The 11,004-nt window shown below is 45.1% G+C and overlaps 1 protein-coding gene across 2 annotated transcripts; it reads right to left on the reverse strand.

Moving 5' to 3' along the window:
• Positions 1–571: 571 nt before the first annotated feature.
• LOC135911328 (cellular tumor antigen p53-like) lies at positions 572–5,106 on the reverse strand. Of its 2 annotated transcripts, none has more exons than XM_065443561.1 (2): positions 4,220–5,106; positions 572–2,312 (listed from the first exon to the last, which is right to left on the reverse strand). In XM_065443561.1, the coding sequence occupies exons 1-2, from the start codon at positions 4,970–4,972 to the stop codon at positions 2,004–2,006; spliced, it is 1,062 nt and encodes a 353-aa protein (XP_065299633.1). In that variant the 5' UTR covers positions 4,973–5,106; the 3' UTR covers positions 572–2,003. The 2 variants fall into 2 exon arrangements, with proteins under 2 accessions (XP_065299633.1, XP_065299638.1); XM_065443566.1 differs by having other exon boundaries at positions 4,256–5,104.
• Positions 5,107–11,004: the final 5,898 nt, after the last annotated feature.

The raw sequence follows: 11,004 nt of genomic DNA on the forward strand, positions 1-11,004 counted from the left end.
TGGTCAAACACAGAATGTGGCATCATCCCGTGTGTGTGACCATCTTTCATAATTGTAACACTTCGTCTTGTTATAACTATGCACCACAACTTGACGTCCATGCATGTTCACTTGCTTTGTTCTATTACTGCCATTTACGTGTTCACTCAAATTGAAGTGCTACTTGCTGCTTTTAAGTGAGTTTCAGAGGGTATAGTAGACCTTTTAGATTCATCTGTTCCTTTATTTTTAATCCACTTTTTAGAACAAATATTTGGTGTTTGATTTGATATTTGAAGCCTTCTTTTCCTTTTTCTGTCCAATATATCCAGTTTTAATATTGTGCTATTCACACATATCCAACATGTTTACACAGTGAGCATGGCCACAAAGCAAATACGAGGAGCCTCACGGCAGCATATGCTCAGGTTAATTAAAACATAACATCTCCAAAACATCTTTCTCAATTTTTTTCAATGAATTGCATTTTCATTATTATTGTTTTCCCAGAAGAGGACAAAACGGCATACATACATTAGGGATGTGACAAGATCTTGCCATGCACTGCAATAGCTAGATAAAAAGGCAATGGTGGTGAGACTGGTCACAATAACTTATCACACATCACAAAAGAGAATTAAAGTACCAAATTGTGAAAAAAAGTCGATTAAGTACAAATAACATACAGAAAGAATAAGCACACTCATGAGACAGCATTTCAATCAATGATGTGCAATATTGCACCAAGATGACAATGTCATGAGGTTATCACACTATCACAGATATTTAACTTGTAAAATGGCAATGACAACGCATATATAAAATTCATGTATAACAGTAGTCATGCATAAGGTTGCATCAAACTATGAAATATAAAAAATTGCGGCACTGCAACATCTTTAAATAAGGCACTACAGTCCTAGCCAAAATAGGCATACAAAATATGTCGGAACAAAGGCACTGGTGGAAACTGGAGTGCCAATAGCACAATCCATGCAGCCCTAACTTTTTTCCCAGATATAGTAAAAAATGGCTCTCACTTCAGACTACATGGTTCTCTATGTTCAAATATGTGCTCAAACTAAAACATTCAAGTTCACATTCAAATACAAATATTGAATTTCATACTCGGAGCAACGCAGCTCTTAAAACCAAGGTATTGACATACCAAACACACAGGCACACAACATACACACACTTACATTCATTCTATACACACCTGCTTATAAACATACTATGAATTGTAACACTCCCTTGCAGATGCAGGTGTGTTCCCGCAGCTGTGACAGCTGATCAAGACATAGCATGAATGTGACTTCATGAAATTGTATTCGGTAAGGACTACTTTAAAAATGATACTCCTTTAGGGTAAGACTTGGTGACTGACTTCAAACTTGCACTTGCTATTACACTTGAAGGCATCATCAGTTCAGAAATTTTCTTTAGAGTACTAATGTATGGAATGCAATAACTGGACACAAGCGACAAACAAGTGTGCAAGTAGTCACCTCAATGGATGGCACAAAATTATGGCAACCTGATTAAATAACCTCACATATTATAATCATTCCCTTGAAAAACAGCAACCTTTATTAAGGTCTTGCTGCTCAACCCAGAGCTTAGTGGCACACTGTGGCATTCACACATGCACTCGCCACTGCACAGTTCACCACTCAGTCACAAGTTGCATTTCACTGCTGTGAAAAAAAAAAGTTTCTTGGAAGAAATTAAGTTCCACTGTTTTATTTAGCTGATAGTACCTGTCTCATGTAGTTCTAAATATAATGGGTTAAATAAAACGGTAAAAATAAAATAACCTTGGCACATGCCAAGCAGAGAGTCTTTCTACTGGTCGGTCATTTAAAATATATCTGTCACGACTGGGGTCTGAATGCATTAGAAATGTGGTTTCCTTTGGGTGTAGGCGTCACTCGGTAGTCATAGTGCAGAGACTCACAATTGCATGTACCTAGGTCTCTAGCATACATGTAATGGCTGTCCAATGACGCAATCCATTCGTCTGGCTAATCATCTGATTCTGAAGATGGAGTCTGCCGCATCCTGAGGCTCGGTGTAGTCGCTGCATGTGTGCCCTCGAGAGATTGGTGAACATGGTATAAGAACTTGTACACGTCTCGATCTTTCACACGTAGTAAGAAAGTACCGCCACGGCCTTCGCCTCCGCTGTCAGAGCTGGATCCGTCGGTACAGTCGGCATCTCGATGCATGCTTGTTGACGGCAAGGCGGCGCGGGCCACCAGCGCTGCGCGCTCACGTTCTTCGCCTTGCTCATCGTGTCTTCGATCGCGGCCTGGGCAGGCACAAACCTTCACCTGCACCACAATGTAACAGCACACATTACGATACATTAGGCACATACCAAAGGGGAGGGACCCCCCCCCCCCACCCGAAGTTAAGCTGCATACCCCCCTTCCCACCCACACCACCACTCCTCACACACATTCCTAAAGCGCTGCCAAATCAATCTTGAGACTTCACAGCCATTCGGCGGTCAACATGTTGCGGCCTTTTTCACTCCTTTTGGATGGTGGTAGTTATCGGCATCTCCTGGGGTGTGAAGGCCAGTTTTCTAATCGATTCGGTGCCGGCGCAATTAACTCAAGATGCGTTCACTTTTCACCATCTATTCAACAGTCACACGCACATCGCTGTTGCTTCGTTAGTTCAACCTTCTTTGTTTAGACTGATCCAGGGACCAGGAAAGGGATTCGGTTCATAGTCAGCTGTTCTGTATGCCCGTGGAACGAGCTGTGGTCGGAGAAAACGCCAGTTGCGTTTAACTTTTCCGTTATTATTTCCTGGAGTGATGGCTCACCACGACACTGGCAGATCCTCGGAACCATATACCTGCTATATTTGTTAGATAAGGTGTAAAATAAAATAATGCGAAACAGCGTCCATCATCAAACCCTGCAATAACCGTTAAAGCTATAAGCAATATGACTGCCACCTGTTTCCTCGTCTGGTTTTTCCCTACACTTTTAAGCAGAATTACACCCTTTGGGTCGTATCTTGCCACACAACAATAATCATCATCTGTCTTGTCAGCATTTCCTTTCTTTAATGCTGCGAGCCTGGTACCTTCCATGTCACAAACGGCATGCACGTTATCAGCACGACAGGAAAGTGACGAGTGCAGCATTTTCAAGAAAGAAAATGCAAGCAAGACAGGTGACCATTATTGTTGTGTGGCAAGATACGACCCAAAGGGTGTACATTTGTCTAAGAGTGTAATTGTACAGCACTTTTCGTGCAAAATTGGCAACTGGAAACAAGAGTCGCAAAGAGTTGAGAAATTAAGCGATCTACTAAGGGAGAGCAGAGGCAACAGCCAAACAGAAATGAAAAGCGAACATTAGCAAATTTAACAGTAGTTTGTGAAAATATTTATGGACCAACATCTCTTTATTTAAAAAGGAAGTAGAGAAAACGCCGCCGGAAGTGGAGAATAATTCCGTGTGTCTTGAATGACACTTCTAAAGTTATCGGCCGAGCTGCCTGACACTTCTCTGCTGTGGTTACGTGGGTCGTTCTCTAACCTTCCACGGTGGGCGCAGTAAATCTGGAACCGCAGCGTCCTGCGCTCTACGCGGTTGTACGGGACTCTGGCGGCCACGTATCGTTACAAAACTTCCCAAATGCATCCAGCGTCGGACATCGCTTCGACAAAAAGAATGTCATACCTAGTTCAGAGTTATGCATACCGAACCACTCATCAACCACCAAAGTTGCTCATGCCTGTCTTTCATTCTTTAGAAAGTTATTCCTCGGAATTGTGAGAACAGCAGCCCACGAACAAATGTAATGAAAGAAAAACACCGACAACGCATATCTTATGTTAGCTCTTCTCAGATTGAAATAATAAAAGTGCGAAACAATAACAGCACATCGACCCACGCAAGAGGCCGCATTTCTACCAGAAAGCTTGCCTTCGTGCATAGCGCGCCGCCAGCGTTTCCCGGTAATTGTTACGGTTACATAAGCTGCAGTTGCCGGGAAGCATGAAAAGCAGTCAGGGGTCTTTGAATGCTATCGCGGTCCACTCTTAAAGGCGAAGCTTAGGCGTTCTCCGAATTTTTCATTTCTCCTTTGCGGGTTTACGCGTCTGGTGGGTATTATTCACATCTGTACTAGTAAAGGTAACCCCCCTGCCTTCATTTGCATAGAGAAGTTACGTTGGGTTGGGCCCTCTACAAAAAAAAAAATCCTAGGTACGTGCCTGCGATACATGCACATGCTGCGCGTCATGCCCCACCTGTACGACGCTGCGTGCCAAGTCCTGGCCTTCGGGTGACTGCAGCAGAAAGACTACTTCAGTGGCTCTCCGTCGCAATCCGCCCGGACAGCTGTTACGACAGCCAAACGTCAGGCTGAAAGGCTCCGGTCCTAACGGCAGTCGAACGCAGTGACGCCCGCCGTTGGCTTCGTCGCAGCAGTTTTGTGCCTGGGGGTGATCGCAGTGGAACCACTGATCTTCGCGGGAGCCGGCGCCGAGTGCGTTTGCTGGCGTGCGATGCGCCGGACACCGCAATACATTTTCTCGCCGGGACTCGGACTCCCGAAAAACCGCGACAGCACAGACAAACGAACCTTCAGGCGGGGCGCGCTCGGTGACGAACCTAATGGGGCACGGAGCGTTCACAACAGCGTAGAGCTTGCGAAGCCGCTCGGAATACGTCCAGTTAACGTTTTTTCCGGCTTTCGGTGAACTCGCGATTACGGCGCTGAATCCGAAGTCACCGGACCATTCATTTACACATTGGTTAACGCTAGATGTATTCGGAGCCGTGGTCCTCGGCGCAACGTCGAACAGTTGCATAACGGTGTCTTCGTGGGGCAACTCCTCGCACACATTTGGACCCCAGAAAATAGCATTGCTTAGTTCCTGCCAAACGTCGCTGGGCGCGGAAAGCCCCAAAACCTCTTCATCTAGTGGACCATATTCGCCTCCCCAATGCTGAATGTGAGTCATCGCGCCGTTGCATCAGCAACGCGAAGCAGCCGGAGCAGCTGACAAACGCCGGCCGGCACTCACTCGAACATGCCCGGGCAAGTCCGCGAAGCAGACCACCAATCCCACCAAACCGCATAAACCGAGACGCACGTACTCATGAATCGCCGACGTACAGTAAACGTCATTAAATTAGTGGTCACGTGTTATTAAAGTTCTACCAATAAGAAGCGATGAGAGGGTTAGAGAGCGGCTGTGTGTTTGCGCGGCAAAATTTGAACACGCGGGTATCAAACGCACCCGCTCACCTCAACAACCTTTTTTCTTTTCTTTCTTTAACACCTGTGGCAATCATAGTATTGTTTGCATCTTCCGAAACGGTCTCTTGCTTTTACGTAGCTTCTATGCCTATGTATTTATCTGTATTATCTGAATTAACGACATGCTTCCTTTTCCTTCAAAGAAAAAAGATTGTTCCATTTTGTTAATTGATTACTTATCCGTCGTGACGAAAGCTAATTTCTCTCCTGGTGTTTTGCGCGCTGCAGTAAAGCAGCTAGAATCAGTGTCTAAACGTTTCTGTGTATAAGGGGCACAAGCAATTTACTTCTGCACACATCCATAATTCATCCCTCACCAGCAGTTTTATAGCGCATTGTGGTGTCGTCTCCCTTCTGTCCTTGTCCGCTGGCTCTAAATATGCTTTCCAAGACAGTTTACCAACACGCCCAACAAATAGCAATGCTGCAGTATTTTAATCTGCGTAAATGACTTGTCAAGTAGCGTAAAACATTAATTAATACCTTTTACCGATGACTGTGTTACTTACAGCCCAATTAATTCGCAGACAACCTACATCACGTTGCAACACGACACGAAATGGGCCCTGCGACGTTACCGTCAGTCAATTCGCTTTGAAGTAGGGGTGTGCGAATAGTGATTTTTGATACAGAATCGAATAGTGCAACAAGCGAATCGAATCACATATTGAATAGTTTCCGAATAATGAATAGCCGTTATCACAATTAATGTAAAACGATGTTCACATCACAGTATTCTTAAAGTTAGCATGTTTATATCATAACGTAGTACGTTATGAAGCGTTGTTAATTAATTAGAAGCAGAAATGGAGCATTAGAAGCAAACAAGTGGTTTCTTCGCATGCACAGGGCTCTTCAGAAAGCTCGAGTGATCTCTGTACAGTCTGTGAAGTATGGCTACCTAGGTGACGTAGCCTGCTCCACTACGCAAGTTCTGGTGTTTTATGTCTATACTATGCCTGCGGGGGTAAAGCTTACCGTACTTTTGACCAATTTTATGTTTATTTGGGCGCAGTTGATGTTTTCAAATGTTCGGAAAGTATTTGAGAAATATTCTCAATTACGAATAGTGTCTATTCGATGCGAAGACCGAATCGAATAGGACCCTATTCGATTTGCTATTTGAACGTTTTGGATATTCGCCCACATCTACTTTGAATGATTCTTTGCACGGTCCCTAGTTCAATGCAAAAAGAATTACGAAAATCGGAGCACGCAAACAAAATGTATTCAACATCGAAGTTCAGCACAGAAGCAGACGAGAAGAGCAGCGTCCTTTTTCACCTTTTCAATAGCCCTGTGACGCGGCGGTGCACAAATGAGGACAGCGCGTTTGTGAACATGTACCCAAAGCTTACATATGAAGGTGGCCTTGTCGCCGCAGCTGAGGGCCGCGCCTTTCGACGGCGTCGTGTTTAGATCCGTACCGACGGTAGCATGCAGGCTGCTTCGCTGAAGTGAACGAAGAAGACGACAATCAATGGGACGTTGCACGTGATTGTTTTTCGTCCATCTTGGCTATTCAGTCTCTAATAGTCTGTATGCGTAAATTTTCTCATACTTTTCATCAACTTGGCACCCCGTCACGCTATATTTATTTCAATGTACTATGAACTATAATACTAGGAAGTATTAGCTGCGACCAGTCGAAGTGGCGTCCTGTTTTATTGAGGGCGCCGTCATTTTGCGATCGCAGCGCCGTCTATCGTGCGGTGGCATGCTGATATGTGGGATCGCGCTGGAGGGTGCGTGGGTGCAGAACAGTTGTATTTTTATAGAAACCGCGTGACTAGAGAAAATTTGAGGCTTAGATATTGTTAGCTATCTTGAGTTGAAAGGGTCTGCTGCTCTTGTAATGCAGAGGTGTTCGCTGTATGCCGATAAATTATGTTGAAAAAGAATGGCCGTAAATTACGCGTGTAAAATGTTAATGATAATTTGCTCAAAACGCCAACGTTTGCTTGATTACTTAGTTACGGCGGACACATGCATCTTATACGGAATCAAAACCATTTGCGCGTATAAGACGGATACTGCGTTCGAAGCTTTCATCGAGCTTCTATTAATCTCGTGAGTTATTCTAGCCAAATCTAGGCACTGTAATAATCCGTAAAATGAAGAGGTAGGCACGCATTTTCTCTTAACTTGCTATACTACTGTCTCCGTTCTCCGCAACAGTCACGTAGAAAAAACGTTATTCATGGCTCTTACGACTGTGTGCGATATCTAAAATTGGAGGACGCTTAAGCTTCGCCTTCAAGAGTGGAACGCGACAGCGTTCCTGTCGACCCACCAAGGGGTGTAAGACAATGGGCTACGCCGCAGCGACTACGCGCCCCGCATCGGACGCGGTGAGCGTCGAGCAACGCCGCGTTCGGCGCGGCAGCGAAATGTGCGCCTGAGCAAGCGACGCACGCCTGAGCCTTAGAAACAGCTTGTTTCTAAGGCAACACCGCATTCACTAGAGGCGTTTCTGTACCGCTTTGAAGCATCGAACTCGTGGCTGAGTGGTAGAGTCTCCGTCTCACACTCCGGAGACCCTGGTTCGATTCCCATCCAGCCCATCTTGGAAGTTGTTTTTTATTCATGAAGTGCCTGCTGGGATTTATCGCTCACGGACAACGCCGCGGACGCCGATACCGACGCCGACGACACCAGCTTTTCTGCGAGACGAGCTCCTTAACGCTGTCGCGTTAAAATATACCTCATGAATACCTGAACAGCAATCGCCGAAAATAAAGCTGTTGGGGTTAAGGGCAAGCTTTAGCCCGGCGCCAACTCTAGTTTCCCCATTCAAGTACATGGATAGCGCCGAAATGCTTTTTTGAGACAACCGCTTGAACGATTTCAATGAAATTTGTTGAATTTGAGAGAGAAAGTTAAACTACAGCAATGCTATAAAGCAATATCTTTATTGAGGACATGGATTATTATTTTTTTACGAGAATTACCACAACGCTCTAAAATTACCGGGTATGTTCTAAATTACAGCTGTTATAGACTATCAAGCGGACAAATGTTGTATTTGAATATGAACCTTACGGGGAATCATTACAGTGTTTACGAGAGTTTTGCAAGATCCTGAGCGCAAATTAACGCTATATGTCAGAGCGGGGCATGTATAATATTTTTGTACGCTTTAGATGTATGTATTGTACGCTTTAGAATGTATTGGTCGGGATAATACAGCTATTACAAAGCTTTGCTTTTTCGCGCTTCGCCAATGATCCGAGCAACTCCCTGCCTACGCTACTGCGCCGAGATCGACCGGAAGTAAGCCGTGGACGATTGAGAAAGGAATAGAATGTGGCTAAAGGAATCGGGGAATTATACTGGCCAACGCTTTCGTTCGCGCCTGTTCTATTTTCTTCTTATCAACATTCGCTCACGACTGGCCGATCCCGGTTTAACGTGCAGGCGTGGTGCCGTTCGTTCGGACCACAGTGGCGAAGCGCCAGAAAGAAAAGAATTGGAAAAATAATTGCTGCGTTATCGCGGCCAGGATCTGTGCACATGGCGCTGTACTTTCGCATACCTTTAGTAAATTGAACATGTCAGAGGGTCACTTGCCTCTCCTGGTTTGTCAGCCAGCCACCGTACTTGAATAATACTTCATCGCACGTGATAAGGTGGTCTTATGCTTGCTGCGCAAGCGGAGTTGGTACCTGTTGTAATTACGAAGTCTATACGATAAGGTTGACAGACACACACATGCACAAGCGCACACTCAAAAGAAGAAAATAATAACGGAAAATAAAGTGATAGTGATAGAAAGCTGACATGACGATCGAATGTTTTCCGCAGTGGTACACTTGCCGTCAGCGTTGTCTGGACGTTGCGCCATTGTCAAGGGCATTGACAGGATGGACATAAACGCCGTAGCATCATTGCGTGCCCATCGCTATAATGACAAATCATTTTTGGTTATTCTACGCAACACGAAATGTGGTGAGGGGTGACTAATGACATTAGAATCACCCTCACCCCAACTTTACCTGCGCCTCGTTTATATACATGTTGGCGTTTTTTCCCTTCAACGTAGCAGTTGGACATACGCAGTAATACAGCGTGAATATAAAGGAAAACAAGAGAGGTCCAGCACAGCGCTGATTAGCAGTAGTAATTGCCAGTAGGATGCCGCAGTGAACATGAAAGGAGAAAGTGAGGCAAGAAAGTAATTTTTCGCTCTAATGCACTGCACGTGCAGAACATGCGATGCGGCGCTGTAGTTGGTGATCACACGGGAAGAACCCGAGCACCGCAGTGATGCCTGTTGAATTACGTTTGTAGGCATGGCTGGTGTAAATGAAAGTGGTCGACGGATTGTCTGTGTGAGAATAACCAACCTAACTGAATTCATGATTGTTTTGGTACTAAGTATCCATTCCACGATGACTAAGCCCACCAAAGAAGTGAATGTAGCCAAGGCGGAAGAAATGGAAAACTTCAGTTTGCTTAGCCTGGTAGTTTCCATCCGCCCTTCCTCATACAGAGGACCCAGCTGAGGCACATAGGCCGATTTACCAGGAAGATACTATTGGCCAGCGACGTCACAAGTATCGCTGCAGTTGCCGTATTATCATACTGTTTACTACAGTAAGTGTCCGGAAAGCGCTTACAGATTAGATTTGACTTAGCGACCAGTACAAAAGTCATGTTTGCAATTCCTGACTGCACTTCAAATAAATTGAAAACACGAGCTATCTGCAAATGGATAAGTACTTCCGACAGCTTGGCAAAAGATGGCCTTCAACTGCACTGCGCCGCGCGCAGACAAAAAATGAGCCTACAAGTGCTTTTGTCCATGCGAATGCGAGCTTTCGCGCGTGTTTTGAGACAACTTTCAGATACACTGAAGCAGGCGCGACGGAAGGTCACAGTGTGAGTTAAGACCAAAAGGGCAGATTCCATCGGAACCACAAGACTTCTGACGTGAGAGTTGACGAGGGCCATTTTCAACGTCTTGAAGACGAATTTCTGGCTTGTTCATCACGCGCACCCGCACGCACAGCAGGCTGTGCTCAGGAAAGTACGTATTACGTTTTCATCAAACACAAAAAAGAAAAAAAAGTGGAAAAGAAAGTTGATGCAAAAGGCGTGTTGTAATGCAAAGGTGGCAAATCATCATTGAACTGGCGAGACGGAGCCGTGGCTGGAATACGTTGGGCGCCTGCCTCGGTTGTGGGAGGAGGAGGAGGAGCAGGAAAAAGTGTAGCAAATACGACGGTTTCGATAAAGGGAATCAAAGGGGATACAAGGAGAGAAGATATGGAAGAGAGAGAGGAAGAAGGTTCGCACCTATGTTGTGGGGGCTCTGGGTTACACACATAGTATACCGCCGGTTACACACGTAAAACTGGCTGCACGCGTCCTACGCTCGGCTTTCTTCAGGAGTGGACCATCCGTGGAATAAGCCTGCGCATACATTGCCTCGTTGAACAATGTGAGCACGTACAGCGCCCCCCCCCCCTCCAAGAAAAAAAAAAAAGAAAGAAAACTACAGTTCTGCGTAATTCATCGGCAAGTGCATAACTCAAACAGTGAAAAACTGGAACCTACGAGGATGTCTACTCAACGTAACGATTCCATTGCCCTAGCAGATAGACTTTTTACATTGTGATGAGAGGGAGTAAACGAACGATGACAACAGAGGTAACACAGTTGAAGTGCTGTCTATCAATTAAAAATTTTGTGTAATATATTAATTGTCGTAATTATTTGGTAGAACGCAAT

This window comes from Dermacentor albipictus, chromosome 1 (genome assembly GCF_038994185.2).
Source record: "Dermacentor albipictus isolate Rhodes 1998 colony chromosome 1, USDA_Dalb.pri_finalv2, whole genome shotgun sequence".
NCBI lineage: Eukaryota > Metazoa > Arthropoda > Arachnida > Ixodida > Ixodidae > Dermacentor > Dermacentor albipictus.